At 29.3% G+C, this 16858-nt stretch overlaps 1 protein-coding gene and 1 long non-coding RNA gene across 3 annotated transcripts; one reads left to right on the top strand and one right to left on the bottom strand.

Annotated features, from left to right (window-relative positions):
• Window positions 1-4: 4 nt before the first annotated feature.
• On the top strand, window positions 5-4475 carry LOC111037131. Its single transcript, XR_002604844.1, has 2 exons — window positions 5-117; window positions 2600-4475. It is a non-coding gene; the product is annotated as an uncharacterized LOC111037131 (long non-coding RNA).
• On the bottom strand, window positions 4384-12758 carry LOC111037129 (C3 and PZP-like alpha-2-macroglobulin domain-containing protein 8). Of its 2 annotated transcripts, XM_022319507.1 has the most exons (9): window positions 12544-12758; window positions 10234-10370; window positions 9831-10095; window positions 9243-9454; window positions 8717-8978; window positions 8315-8562; window positions 8102-8245; window positions 5667-5919; window positions 4384-4625 (listed from the first exon to the last, which is right to left on the bottom strand). In XM_022319507.1, the coding sequence occupies exons 1-9, from the start codon at window positions 12551-12553 to the stop codon at window positions 4615-4617; spliced, it is 1542 nt and encodes a 513-aa protein (XP_022175199.1). In that variant the 5' UTR covers window positions 12554-12758; the 3' UTR covers window positions 4384-4614. The 2 variants fall into 2 exon arrangements, with proteins under 2 accessions (XP_022175199.1, XP_022175200.1); XM_022319508.1 differs by lacking the exon at window positions 5667-5919.
• Window positions 12759-16858: the final 4100 nt, after the last annotated feature.

The following is a 16858-nucleotide window of genomic DNA, read 5'->3' on the forward strand; positions in this document are numbered from 1 at the left end:
AAGACAAGACCGAACTCATAGGACCGCCCACTTGGAAAAACGTTTCACGCCATTGAATAGCCATTAGCCACAGCCACAGGCAGCGCTGCGGTCGCATTGATTGCTGCTTTAAACACGGTAGGTATGTGCTTTAACCAAAATACTATAAGCTTGTGCACAATAATTAAGATGTTGTTCTGTGGTAGTAGGTATATAGGGATTGTTCATGTCAGGTATTACTTACCTATTATGTTATTTTGAAAAACAAAATGAATTATTTTGAACCATGGTCCACGGCCCACTAAAAATTGTACAGTGTACAATTAAACATTCATATCTACGTACATGTACAAATGCCAAATACGTCGTATATTTTATAAATATATTTTAATTAATGCGTTCTTAACTAAATCATTCAATCCGTTAATGCTATTTAGTATTTAGGAACCTATCACTGTTATATATAATACGATTTATGATATAACCAGGTATAACTATGGTCATGACTACTTAGGTTAGGTTACGAGGCCGTCGTCATGACACAAAGTATACCTATGTATTATTATGTACCTACTTTTAGTCATGACTATAGTTTGTATACACCGTGTGTCCGCAGAAATAGAGTACATTTTATCACTCATTACCCTGTAAATAATTTTCAATTGTGTTTGCGGGACATTCAAATAGAATAATGGATCATATATTTCTACGACTTACAATTTTTTTAACTCATGTATTTTGAGCATGCACATTGCACAACACAACTTCAAATTTTTTTTCATGGCAACTCCTATTTTGAATACAATTTTAGGTTTGATCGTTTTTCTTTCAGGTAATTTTGATAGATCAACTTGTATTATAAACTCAAAATTGGCAAAATTAGAGCAAGGTATAATGAAAAATATAAAAAAATTAATTTACTACATTTTTTTTTTAATAATTGTACTTATTTTTTCCTTCTATTTTCTTAACACTATGATAACATAATGAATTATATTAAAATAAAATACTTCGTCTTTTGGTTTCTTTTGGTTTCATAAAGAGTAATTAATGTATTACTTTAATTTAATCATAACAAGTTTGATTGTATCGTGGTATTTAGAAAGAAAGAACAAATAAAACTAAACCTGCAGATCAAATATTGTACACTAAGCCAATTGTTTGTTTAGAATACAAGTTAATAGATCAAAAATTACTTAGAAAATATGATAATCCAAAAACGATGTTCAAAATGTGAAGTTGTGTTGCCCATGTACAAAATGCATGAGTTAAAAAAATGTAAATAAATGTAGTGTAAATATTATATTGTAACTATCAAGTTATAATTATAAAGTTAAAATATTAATCTATATATATAAGAATCTAACTTGATTTTGGAGACGAAGGAAACCGGTTTTGAAACCTCATTATAATAATAATAATTAACTAATTACCAATTATTTTCATATTATATTCACCGATAACGATGTCTGTTTCTTTTTTTAAATTTTTTTTTTATTTTATAATCATTGTATTATTTGTGTAACCAAAAAATAGTCTTATGATTTTAAATTAAATTATAAAAAAATAATTTCTTCCGGAGGAAGGTCGGGCAACTAGTTTTTATATAAGAAATATACAATATAATAAGAATATGTGCTATATAAGCAATTTATTAATACATGAAAAAGGGTGAAGGAAGAAACCATCCAGTGATCGAACTTCCTTTTGATTATATAGGTATCAATATATATTTTTTCCGTTGTTATCATTGGTTATATTATTTATTATCGTTCAGAAGATCTCTTTACCAATTTCTTTTTAGATGCCGTGGTGGGATTCCAGGAATTATGTGAGTGGCTAGATGCCTAGATCGGATGTAAGAGAGTTGGGATGAAAAGCATGTTTTTTGAAAACACATTTATATTACGTTTTAGCTTCATCGTAAATAGTTTTTATTTTTAAGTCAGAGTGGAGAATAAAATTTGAAATATATAAGGAGGGGTGTTGGTGATAGATCGTAGGATTTTGTTTACATTTTGTTGAGATTGGATTTTTTAGCATTTCCCAAGAGTTGGAGGTCATATGTGATATGTTCACATTGGTTTAATTACGGATTTGATATTTAATTTGGTATGTTTATTAGTTAATAATGTTTTTAGCAACCGGAGTAAGAGTAACCCTAGATACTTAACCGATTGGGAAAAAATAATAGGGATGTCAGCGAAGAAAACGTCATGCGCAGGATATGTGGCAAGGTGGAGAGTAGGTACAGGAAGTGTGTAGCAATTTTGATTAATTTTCCTGAACTCGGCATTTATAAATTATAATACCAGTTTTACATTAAATTAAGGTGATATTGAAGGTTTAGGCGAGAAGAAATTCGGTCTTCCGAGTATTGCCATAATTGCCTTGTCGTCTGCGAACTTAGCTACAGTAGAGGGAGAAGGAGAAGAGAGGTAAAAATTAAAATACATAGACTGAAAAAAATGTATTATTTATTATTACTATTATTATAATGTAGGTATTATTAATATAGTATTATAAAATTACCTATGCTACCTAATAGGTACCTATTTTATGGACATATTGTTTATACCAATGTTTAAAATAATGTTGGTTATTTTTGTGCTATTTATAGACTTCAATGATTTACACTCGGGAATAAATGAAGAAGAATAAGAGTTGTATGTAAACATCTGAAATAGAAAATACCCGGTGTGTCTTTAGGAGTAAAATCATGGGGCAGCAACCATCTTGAATAATATTTTTTATTCAATTACACTTGATCTAATGAAGCCTGGAAGCAGTTGGTAGACACATATATATACTAATTATATATAAAATATATAAGTATTATGCATAGTAAATAGTATTTATCTGTGTTGGTAGATAAAATAACAAAACTGGAATTGATACCCCTCGCTAAAATGAAATCTATGGAAAATCAGATGATATCAGATAACAAAGATTTTTATAAAATAACATAATACAGAAATTAGTTATACCAAACCGATCAATTTGGTGACGAACCGGTCACTCATTTTTGTGTGACCATCGTCCATCTCTAATAAACGGTTATAATTGATAATCCCTTCCATAATTATTAGCTCTCCTAATGAATGGCACATGCTATCACACAATGTATACATCAAACGATGAGAATAAAGATTCGATGAAAAAAAAAATTATTTTGGTACAGGAGGGAGTTAGCTATTATTATCAAACGAATATCTGGAATATGATTTATCAATAGACGATAGACCTTATGCTAAATATAAAGTCTAAAGACTTACAGAATGATATGAATCATCTATGGCAATCGCTAATTATCACCATTCGTCATAGATGATTAACAATTGTAATTATTTCAATGATCAAAAATAAATAAGGTATCAAATGTTAAATAAGTCGTTAAGCTAGATTAAGCGTTGGCACTTTAAGAATGGTACGGCTAGGTATCTCCAGAAGTCGATGCTTACACATAAGTTTGTTTTTATATTATCTGGGGCTTAAACTTTAAATAAATATTCATTGGAACCACGATTTAAGATATCTTAATTCGTGATTGGAACGAACCAGCTACTAACTGAGTGACGCGAGCCCAAACAATCTAAATGCTACCTTATTTTCCCCACTCACAGGTTAAATGTACCTATTTTGCCTATACTTTACGCCGTGGCGCGCCGGAGACACCGGGTAACACAAGTTTTTTTTTTTTGTAACATAGAATAAAAAACTTATGAACAAAAAAAAAAATTTCAATAATATCATAAAACATACTAATTACTAATATAGGTTGATAAAAGAACTTTGATCAGAAACGTTTATTGTATACAATGATTTTTATAACATTGAATTCAAATTTAACACATCCATTACAGTGACTCATGTCTCACACAACGCCTAATGTATATCAGAATGGTACTTACTTGCCCACCTTTTATTATATTTATTTGTCTACCATTTGCTACAAAACTTTTGTACAGCAACACTTACCCAAAATATCATTATTTCTGTCATGACAAATTATAATAAAAATACACCTATGTTCTAAACATATACATATTATTATTAATTCTTATTATCTACAACAGTTTTTAAACAAATTACTTGACATGATATGAATATTAAATATAATTGAAGTCATTTTAGTAAATAAGTAGGACATATATCAGGATTATATTGAAAAAAGTAGGTATAGGTACTATCATTTTTTTCAGTGGTTTTAAGTTTAAAAGTCCTACGACATAAATTACTTAATACAATCCAAGAATGGAGGGGTCTCCAGATCCAGGTTAAGATTAAATTCAATTTATTTTGTGGATATATATTGGTTGTCACTGGTTTGCTATTAAAATAATATATATGCTCTATATATTCTATTCAATGATTGTATAAAATGTAAAAAATTAAGACATAATGTTAATGCCGTGATGGATTTATAATGTTTTCAAAATATTATAAATAATGTAAGTATAAATAAAGCGTTAAAAAAATTCTTAAAAGTTCCGATAAATTCAACATGCCATTTTTAAATTGTTTAATACTTCTTTCATCTTTGGTTAATTTTGATAGCTTTAAACTACCACCAACACTTCGTAATCATTCAGAGGTATTTCCTCACCGCCATATGGTACATAACAAACACTGTGACTAGGTTGAACCTGTAACAATAACCAAATCATATTAAAATTTATAAATTCATTTTAGTGACAGTAGGTATGTTTTTTTTTTAAATATATAATATTATGTCTTATTATAAAATGTAATTTTAAATGTTCAACAATATTTTTATCCTATTAAAAACAGAACTAAAATAGAAATAAGAGCGGGTATCATGGAAACTGATGTACTGCATATTGTCATGGATAATCCTCAACTAACATTGGTTATGCACAGGATTATCTGCCATGTTAATTTAGCAATACATCGAGTAGTTTTTCTAAACACATAGTTGAAACTATATTAAATTCATTTATTCAATAGAATATTGCAAAAGTATATTTTAAAGTTAAAAAACATTATGAACTATTTACTAATAAGTTAACGATTTTCCTCCCAATAAATAAATACATTTTGTTGTAGCATAACATCTACAATATAATAAAAACTTTATTACTCATTCATATAGATAATTTAATTTATCTACAAATGTAACTAAAATATGAATACAGACATAAAGTTCTTTCAGTTATAATATATATCATGATTAAAGATTAGATATTATCTTAAAATGTGATGTATACCTATTGGGTATTACAAGCTAATGAAATGTATACAGTGTGTTATAGTACACTTATTTTTTTATATCTGCGGGAATAGATTAAGTAATGACGATTTAATTAAGCTTGAGTAGGTATGATTCCAATAATTATTGATATAATTTAAAGAAAATAAGTAATGAAAAAATATGATTCTTTAGATTAAAATAAATATATTTTGTAATGATATTTAAATGTATTCCTATTAAAAATATATGAAGCTAATTTTTATGTAATATTAAACAAGAAATAATAATTAATTAATAAGTTCCCAACTGTTCTTTGTTTTTTCTTGAGAAACAGGTTCCACATCAAGATGGTTTTCTGAAGAAGAGCTGAGATTGGTTTTTAAAATGTTATCTTCTCTCTTTAAATCATCGTCTATTATTTTTAATTCTAAATTTGAAGTTTTTGTATTATTAGTTGTGTTCATAGATTCATCACAAACAATTCGAGATATAGAATCTCTTATTTCTCCTCTTAATTTTTGTTGCGCATCAGACGTTTTCAAGTTTCTCATTTCCATAGCTACATAAGCTCCAAAAACATCATGATCATCGTTTTCTTTCTCCATCGAACTCTTCAATAATTTCATTATCAGTGTATCTATGTAAGAATTTTCCTCAGAGCGAGCATATAAAGGATTCTGAGCCATTATTTTATTTGTTTTATGTGATTTAATATTTTTCTGATTCTCCTAGAAATATTATAAACAATTTAGTTACACACACATAGTATTATATAGTTTATGGATGATTAATAAAGCGCATATATTATACATATAGTGGAAAATATACTAAGTTACACCTAAAATCATAATTTAGCATTTATTATATGTTGAATAATTAAATATTAAATAGTTAAAAATTAAAATCAAAGTATATGACTGACAAAGTATATATATTTCTATAGGAAATAGATTTTTATTTATATCTGAGATAATTGAGGTACAGTTAAGTGATAAGTCAGCAATTGAGGACTAGGTGTGTTTCATTTTTTCTTAAATAAATCGATAGTATTTACTGATAAATCTATATTATAAATGTAAATTGATCAATACATTAAATAATATACATATAATACTATACAAAAATATGATAATGGGTAAATTCTCAATAGGTAATATTTATAAAACATTTGTCCTGATAAAAATATAAGATTTAATCTACACCAGACTTCAAACTGTTTATTATTTTAAAACTATGACTATCGTTAACATAATAAGCGATCGGACATTTTAATTTAAGTAAGTATGAACAGTTTTCCACAGTTTTATCGAGTCATGACTATATAAGTTTTGATCTATTGGCATTATTTAATTTATAAAATACCTAGAATACAAAGGCAAACGTTTCGTATCTACAAATATTTCCAAATAAAGATTTTATGTATCAATGTCAAAAGTGAGCTACCATCACAAAAATCTATTTTAATTTTAAGCCCCCTATGATATTTCTAAGAAAATTTTGCTTGGGAAAATATGTAATAATATGTATTTGTAATTTTTAAATAATTTTAATAGTTGTACATTTAAATAATTAATTTGAAATCTGTTTCCTACATGTTATGAAATTGAAATTTTCTTAAAAAATATAAGGTAACTACTTAATATATTAAATTGGATAGTTAAGAACTGATATTTTCACATATAAAAAACAAGTAATTAAGTATATTTTCCACCCATATGTTTATACGATAATAACATTATTTTTTATATTATTATTAGTAATAAACAATATGTAGATACTTTGTTAGAATGACCGTTAGGTAATATCTTAGAAATTACTTTTAATCAAAGGTATTATTAAGGAATAACATTTTTACAACAGAATGCCAATAATTCGAGATATTAATATTTTTAATTTAACTTAAAATTCATTATTCGATTGATAAACATTGATTTTATTTTATGAATATTTGACTGAAATTTATATTTAGTTATACACACAATTAATCCAGATCATTGACAAACTATTGTATTAACTATTATACAAATTATTATACTTATTAAAATAATAAAATAGTATTTATATACCTACTGTGCCATGTTTTGATATATATATATATATAGTAACAAAATCACTAATTAAGTAACACGCACTAACACTTTAGAATTTAGTTCACAGAAATGAAAAAATAATATAATATTTAACTTACCAATTTTGTTAATTTTATTTTTGAATAACCAATATATATATATGTATCATGAAAAAGTGTATACAAACATAATCACTAAAAAGTTGAAAATAATTTTTTTTTTTTTTGTAAATATAACAACAAAATATAAACGGATGTTGTTGCATTTTTTTGCTGTTTATATTTGTTTGCTAACTTTGTATATTATTTATATCTTTAATGGCATTGTCTAGTTAAATATAAAAATGTAATGCAATTACTGACATATTATTTCAATTTTGCACGTTTACAATGCATTTGTAGTTGAACAAATTTTCTAGATTTAATGTATTTTAACATTTATGTGAAAACTTTTTCCAAAGCATTATAATGTATTACCATTGCAAATGATTTAATGTTACAGTAAATAACAACCATAGGACCTGCCCTAAGATTAGGACAAAAAGAAATCCAATTAACTCTGATAGTAACAATGATAAGATAGGTTAAAATGTATTGCATTAGATTTGAGTTTATCAATTTTTTTTTTTGTAAAAATCAAAGAAGATTTGAAATAAATAGTCGAATGAAATTTATCAGTACAGTTTTGTTATACCTATTTAGTGTAATAATGCAAACAGTGTAATTAGTTGAACATATTTTATACTGCAATAACATCCAAAACCTGTTTATCAAAACAATCTCTCATAATATGTATGAATGAATCAACTAAATGTGACCTGTCTTTAATATTTTGTATTTACCTTTCCAACAGTTAAAGAACCATTATGTTCACCACGTCCAACAAACAATGGTTCACCATCTTCTGTATGACCTGAAGATAATGCTCCTACTGGGATTTCTCCATTGTTGGCTTTCACCCAAGTACCATTACAGTTGCAAAGTACCTAAATCATATAAAATGTTAGAAAATGTCTAAAAAATATGTTGATTGAAAACAAATAATGTCTTCTAACTTCATAGTTTTCTTTGGGATTCTCAACACCACCCCAGGGTATATAGACAACACCATGCGAAGGAACAAGTTTACCAGGAATCAGAGCACCATTATGTTCTGCTCTGGCTACATATAGCTGTTCATTGGTAGCATCAAAACCACCAGGTAAAGCATTTGGTGGTATTTGACCGTTACTGGCATGAACCCAATGAACTGGACCAGAGGATGGTCCATCAAGGTTCCAGCCAGGTGAAGCTGCAGGTGGAGCTAAAACAATTAAGTTTAATGTTTAAAATTAAATTTGATTAAACTAACGTTTAAAAACATATTACACATATTATACACAGACATATAATTATATTATAAATATAATTTAAAATGTACAAATCACAATAAAAATACACACAGGGGCATTCCTAACCTTTTCCTTTTACAGGTTTTGGTTTTGGGGTAGCAACTATTTTGCTTTTAAATTGATCATCTGCTGCACCATGAATGTGCCAATTACCAACAGCCCCCCAACAAGTACGAACTCCATAATGAGAAATGAGAAATGGGCTTGAATCTGTCCATTCAAATAATTTAGCTTTCTCACTAAACACTTCATAAACACCATCTCTCCAAAAAATGACAAATTTCTTTGGAGTGTCTTTACACAGAAGCTGAGGAGTGTCAACGTGCACCTTTAAACACATCAATCATTTTATATATTTATTACATTTCGTCTATAATCAAAATAATACATGAAACACCAGTGTCACAATAAGTTAATAAGAGTTAATCAGAATCAGAATTTGAAGATGTGTTAAACTTATTATTAATATTATTATTAAAACAGTACCTAAGTAAAATTAATTTAGTGTAAGAATTTGTATCGTTAAAAATGTCAAATCAAGCAAGAGCATCAGAGAGTTAAGTGAAAAGCACAGTATAATATAATTTTAAACCTTATCTGGTGTTTGTTTGTTGTAACGAATGGCAGATGCTGTATTCTTCCAGCCACCAAGTAATACCTCTACCATAGGTTCAGATTCTTTATTTTTAGTTGCCAAGACAACATGTGCATCACTGGCACTATCTACCGAGAAACTTATTGATCCATGAAGTATAGCTCTAAATATGAAGTCCTTACTATCTTCGGTGTTTATGTAAATATTATCTATATGAATTCAATTTCAAAAACAAAATTTAAAACTAAATTATGTGAAGTTGAACACTTAAATAACCAAAATTTAAAAATATTATATTATAACTATCAGAGTACTCCTAAATTACATACTTAATGTACAATATTTTCTAAATCTTATTATTACTCTCAAAACATTTATGGTATACAATATAATTTTAATATATTTTTTTTTTTTGTAATATCATAAAGTTTTTCCGTTATTATTATATTTTTATAATATATATTGTATATTTAAAAATAGGCGATATTGTGAAAATAAATCATTACTTGTTACTGACTTAATTATTATTTGTAAAATTACAAATTTTTTATTGATTATAGTTATTTTATGATATGCAAAACAAACCTTCAATAGTCCATACTCCTGTAGATCCCCATCCACTACGCACACCATAGAACAACACATTTAAAGATTCTTCATCTTGCCATGACATAAATGGTTTTTCCTCTCCTTGTTTTCCTACACCAATAAAACCACCTCCCCATTTGATCCAAAATCCTCTGGCTTCGCCATTGTTTAATAGTTTTGGAGTATCAACAATAACCTTGTCTGGCTCTTCATTATTTTTGCGTATAGAAGATTTTGTATTTCCCCAACCACCAAGGAATATCTGAATAAAATACAAAGAAACTTAACAATATGCTTATATATTTTTAAACATTAAAAAGCCTATTTTTTAAAAATAAATTTAAAAAAAAAAACAAATTAACTAATTAAAAGTAATTGTATGAAAATGAAATATAGATACCTCATATTTGGGCGGCTTGTTTTCTGCAGTAGCAGTTAATGCAATGTGAGCATCGTTTGATGCTTTGACGGTAAAATGTAAGGAGCCAAAATTCAAGGGATTGAATTTATAATCTTGGCTATCAGCAGTTGTTATTTCTATAACATAAAACAAAAATGAAATGAATAAATTGTCTCATCGTAAAACATTTATTACAGTAGATAATTTATATTATTTATTAATATAGATACATTTTAGACTAAGGCCTACGGAGTACGGTGGATACTGACTAAGATGTTTCCATGCTGTTTGTTAAAAAAAAAAAAGAGACAGTAAAATGTTGGTACATTTGTTTTAATATTTATATATTTTTACAAAAATATTTTAAACAAGCTATTATTTTATATTAATATTACCTCTGTAAATTTGCATTACATCCAAATCTGTCTGAATTACTGTACTTTTTATTCTTACTTATGGTTTAACTAATATTATTTATATGCTGCTAGTATACTATTAATACATAATAATATTTGCAAATAATTTCTGACTTATTCACTGTTTTTAATCATTATATTTTGACCCATACTTAATAATTAATATTGACATTAAAAATACAAGATAAACATTAAATTAATCCAAACATTAAAATGAAAAGTATTTTATAGTAGTAGGTACCTATAACCTATACCTACTTAATGGGATAAATAGTATTGTGAATTAATGAAAAGTTTAAGTTTAAAATCTAGTAATATAGACAGGTCAGGAATTTTTATTAATATTAATTTATCAGGTAGGTAGATGAATCATGTTTAAAACATATAGCTCCAGCTACTAAAAGCTTTATAATTGAATTAATATATCATAACCGCATGTAACAAAGTAACCATATTAATAAGCTTACTCGGTAAATTAAATAATATTTTTGAAAATTTATCAATGGCATATTATGAAAGAAGGTTTTGAAAATAACCGGACTAGTATTTTCATTTTCATCTCTTTTTCTTAAATAATTTTAACATACCTTACCAAGTGTTTAGCTACTAATGCTTTTGTTTACTAGTTTAAATACTCAGTTTTATACATTTTAAATCTGTGCTAATCACTAAGGTTTAAGAACCTTGAATTATGATCTATATTCATTATTCATATTATAATATTATTGAAATTAAAATGAACAATTACTACTTTCATAGTAATTTACTAATTTGTTTTCTTTTGTGTGAAGAAAAAAACAACTTATTAGGCTCCATAATACATGTATATATAATTATATCTATACATGACAGCCTATGAATACTGAATAGACCATATAGCAAAAAATGCCTAAATACACCCATTATAAAACCAATAGTGAGTAATAAAGAATGATAGGTAAGCCATATGGTATGATAGAACAGTTGTCCATTACTTAAAAAAGCTATTGAACTATCAAGGCGGCAAGGCATATATTATATAAAAATGAAATACGAAGTATTGTTTTAGGTACCTAATTCCTATGTAATAAGTAATAACCATGTTTAAGTAGGCCTTAAAAAAAAAGGATGGTAGTGTTTCACTGTTTTCTTGCTTATAAGTCATATTCATAGGTGGGGCTGGGAAGTTGTAGGAGTAGTAGAGAAAGCGGAAACAATAATTTACTATGCAGTATTTACGTTTTATGATATTGACAGCAACATTTTTCATTTAATTATATTATGCCCAATACTAATAACAAGTAGGTATATAAGTTAATTTATAATTATTGTGAGCGACAATCGTCGCGATAATAATACAATACATAGGCATAACGTATAAACAACCCACGAGCGATAAAAAAAAGAAGATAAATTGAACAAAATTGTTTTAATATAGCTCACGGACATAAATAAACGTAAGGCACTAAGAAATACATTAAGATTAAATACCTATGTGGCTATGTGGCTATGTTCGTTGAGTCAAGCAGTCTCGAGCGGTTCTAAGACTATGTATAATATTATACATATTTTATACTGTGAGTTATAACTATTTAAGTACGCCGGCGAAACAAAAATAGACCGGTCACTCGTACAGATAAATCGTAAATAGATCGTCGACAAGTCTGTGGAATAATGTCTAAATTACCAATTATTATTACTATTGTCGGTACTAATAAGGATACTCGTCCTACTCCTAGAGTAAACGTCCAGCAGTACTTAATATTTTTATTTTTATATCCAAACCAAAATATTGGGCGACCATATGTCATGGACCACGGTATTACATCGGCAACGATTAATGGCCCGGACGGGTAAAGCGACAAAACAAAATATGATGTAGTTATTGTAAATAGAACGAAGTATTATCGCTTACCGGTGGCCATTATATCGTGTCGGACGTTGCGCTATTTTCTTTACGATTTTCGACGACGAAGAGACGAAGGCGGATGAGCTATGTTGATCGGCGATAAACGGGAACACCACACACCGGCTACCTGGACAGTGGTCAGTGACTCGACTGATGCCTTCGGGCTGATCACTGATGTAGCACTGTAGCAGTGTTGGCAAGTACACCGCGACCCGCTCCGCCAGTCAGCTGCGGCAATGGTATTGTGGTACGCTATACATAGGCGGCGCATGGGCAGACGGGTGTTCGGCGGCGGCGGCGGCGGCGGCGTCAATGCGCATAGCCCCCCTGAACATCCACCCGGCACACATAGTACGTTTTGCAAGCCGCGGTATCCCCCTCACCGGGCTCGCTGCCGACGGGCGACGGCATACGCGGCCAGCCAACCATGGCCAGTCGGCCAACGCACGGATAGAGCAGCTCTACTATAATAGTGTAATATAAAAATCGACCTTGAAATTATTTATGGTTATCCATCTTCCGCTCGGCGACATCAGCAGCACCACCACCACGTCTACAGTCGAAGACACAAACGTCGTGAACCGTGTCTGCGTGTCCGTTGTCCTCTCAGATCTCACACAGTCACACATAAATAATAACAATACCTAATAATAGTACTACACAGACGACCTGCAGTATATAAATTTAAATGTATAATAAAATATATACCGGTAATCAGTATATTATTAAACTTTACTGTATTACTACTCAACGTTTAACTCGAACTACCACTCCTTTTTTCATCCATCGTGTCCAACGCCAGGCACCAATAATTATTAAGCTAACGAGCCACCAGGACGGCGATTAATGACAAACGGCCGTATTTTAGCCGGACAATTTTTAAACATAAACTTTATTTTTTTATTTTTGTTAAGATAATAATCGTTAAAGTCACTTTAATTTACTATTGTTAATTCAACTATTTATTATGTTAAACATATTCGTAGGTATCTATTTAAACAAAAGTTGCAGCGTAGTTATAAATTATACATAGCCACATAGGTAAAGGTAATAGAATTAAAACCTACACAAATGAGTACACATGTAAAAATGGCTAACTCGTAAAAAAAAAAATAATATATACCCAAAAATATCGATTATTTTCCGTGTTCAGTAGGTTAGTACCATCTGCTTGGTACAGCTCCGTGGGGGGTGGCCCGTAGATGAAATCGAAATCTAGAGGCTCCCTCACAAAACTTTCTCTGTTGTTTTTAGTTTGTCTAGCCATTAAATATCAAAGTTAAATGATAGACCATTTTCAACCTACTCAAAATATATTCTATTTCTTGAGTGTGGCTTTGGATTGTCTCTGATTTCTGTTCTTAAGTAATTTATAACCTTCCATTCCAAATGGCTTCTCATCAGTGGTGTGGAGTGGGTTGTGTAAGCATTATAAGCAGAAGTGAATACTAACTTATCCCCCCTAAAAATTATTGTTTTTATAATATCCTAAAATAAAAAAATAATAATATACTTATATTATCATATTATGATAAAAGGCAAATTAAAATATTTTACACTTCAAAAAAGTATTTGATGCTAAATTTAGCACCTATTATTTCTCTAGGCCTACGTTCAACTACTCTAAGTTCATTTTAAATTATCTTGATGCACGCTGTAGTGGACGGTGTATTAACTATTTGCTGGTAAACCCTCATGAGTTTAATATTAATTATAAACGTTGTATCGTACAAATCTTAATAAATTATTAATATGAAGATTACCTATTAAATAGATAAGCTTATTTAGTGTTCACAGTTCACTATTACCATAAACTATGAAGAATGTTAAAATGTGTAGAAAAAGTTTTCAAGTATCAATTATTGGATGATAAATCTTTATTAAAACTGGTCACACGTAATATACCAGCCACGACATCTCATCGGCCGCGGCACCTCATTGGCCACGACATCAGATCGGAAGTGGCTTATCCTTGTCAGCCACTGTATATCATTTGCCACGACTTCTCAATAGCCACGACATCTCATTTGCCGCAACATCTCATCGGCCTCGGCATCTCATTGGCCGTGGGCATCACATTGGCCACGACATCAGATCGGAAGTGGCTTATCCTTGTCAGCCACTGTATATCATTTGCCACGACTTCTCAATAGCCACGGCATATCATCGGCCGCGGTATCTCTTCGGCAGCGGCAAATCATCTGCCATGGCATTTTTTTCGGTGGGGGGGGGGGAGCTGATCAATTTTTTACACAGCGGTGGTTTAGTTTTTGATCGAATACCATAGACCATTAAAATAATTTTTAAATTTTATTACATTTCGGGGGGGGGGCTGCAGCCCCCTCAGCCCCCCTGGCTACGCCACTGAGATTAAAATGTTTAATTTTTATTATTTACTTTTGTTATTTTTCGTTGTGGTTGTCAAGTATTGTTAGTCATAAAACACACTAGGTACGCAGTATAGTGACTTATCTGGCCAGCTGCAAGTCTTATTCGTAAAGGTAAAAGCATTTTTGATTTTCTATCATTTTAGGCTCAATTAAAAAGCTTGAGAAATTAGCTAATACAAGATTTCACATAAAATGTTTTAAAATATTAAAAATACTCAAGCATGATTTTTGTTATGAAAGTCTTCAAGGTTTGTCAATTTTCTACTAAAAAATATGCACCTGTATTATTTTCAATTTTCAAAGGTAAGTAGAGTAACTACTATTACATGTTCGTTTATTGTTGATTTTAAATTATGGTTAATTGTAGGTATAGGTATTTGAAATTGTTAAAAAGTAGTCCGTTATAATATGTGCTAAATAACGTGTTCAAGCCCTAATTATATATTATATTTATACAGTGTCTTCACAAATTTAGGGGACACTGAATTTCTCATCCTGATTATTGGAATAAATGGTTTTTTCATTTAGAAGCTAGTGGTACATAAATACACACTTTAGATAAATTTCAAATTTTTAACTTCCCTAAAAATTGGTGAACACACTGTATATAATTATATTTACTTAAAATATTCCCAGTGTTACCATCGTATTGAACTTTTAGAGCTTCGGTATAATTAAATGGATTATGTGTTTATTATTATATAGGCTATACTATATAATAATATTACTATATATTTAATATTTTAATATTATAAACTAATCATCTGCACACGCGCCATGTGTTATCTACATTTCGTATTTTGTATATAGGTAGGTACTGTAAGTCTATAATGCTATTATGTGTATGGGTAGGTTATTTCTATAAAAATGCCGATGATACAATTTTCGGTAGGTCAAAAACCTTGAAAATATTTAATACAAGGTTCACTTGCTCATACTTTTTTTCATATATAAATTTAAAAATAGTGGGTAAGTTGGTAACGCTCTGCTATACAATTAGGTGACAAGGACAAGGTCTTAGAAAATATCTTTTAAAACCATAGTCTAGAGCAGGGGTCGGGAACCTTTTCGTGAGAAAGAGCCATTTTTTGAAAAATTACAAAACCATGATGTCCAGGGAGCCGCGCAGGTTTGAACAAGCTTTTTTTTAGTTGTAGTTGCTAGTATAGACAATATATTATAGAATATTAGAATAAAGATTATAGTATTATTATTTCATTGAAAAATTGGTAGGCACTTAAAACATAATGATACGTCTTAAATTTAGAAAATATAGTAAAACTTTATTTCATTAATTCATTATTATTGTTATTATTGGTTATACAAATAAAATATTATTTAATTAAATACAATAACACACAAAAAACGTATTTACTTAATATTAGTGAGATTTTTGACCTGGAAATCGTTATTAAGAAATTCTGAAATATTAACACTATAATATAACGCCGGTATAAATTATAATTATAATTTTACGGATCTCGATGTATTGATGAATTTCCAAAGAGCCACAGGTTGAATATTAAAGAGACACAGGTTCCCGGCCCTGGTCTAGAGAGTCGCTGAATCACCTGTAATATGGATGTGTAAAATTTGAATCCAATGATATAAAATCATTGTATACGAAATCGATAATTGATTATTATTCTGAGCGAAGACTGTCAGCATATAATATTACTAAGAAGGTACTAAGGTAGGTATGTATATTTTATAATATTATTGTAATTAAAGTAATTAAGGGGATCGGTGGCGGTGACGACTGTCTTTGTATAACACACGCGCAACATAAGAATTCAGAGGTGTTTTTTGGCAAACGTACCGATTGATAAAGTGAAGCGATAAGAATTCTGAAAACAGATTTGAATTTGTCGTCAAGTCTACTTGAGATCGGTCAGTCTACATTTTTGATTTTAGATTCTGAGTGAAACGAT

This window comes from Myzus persicae, unplaced genomic scaffold (genome assembly GCF_001856785.1).
Source record: "Myzus persicae strain clone G006 unplaced genomic scaffold, MPER_G0061.0, whole genome shotgun sequence".
Lineage (NCBI taxonomy): Eukaryota > Metazoa > Arthropoda > Insecta > Hemiptera > Aphididae > Myzus > Myzus persicae.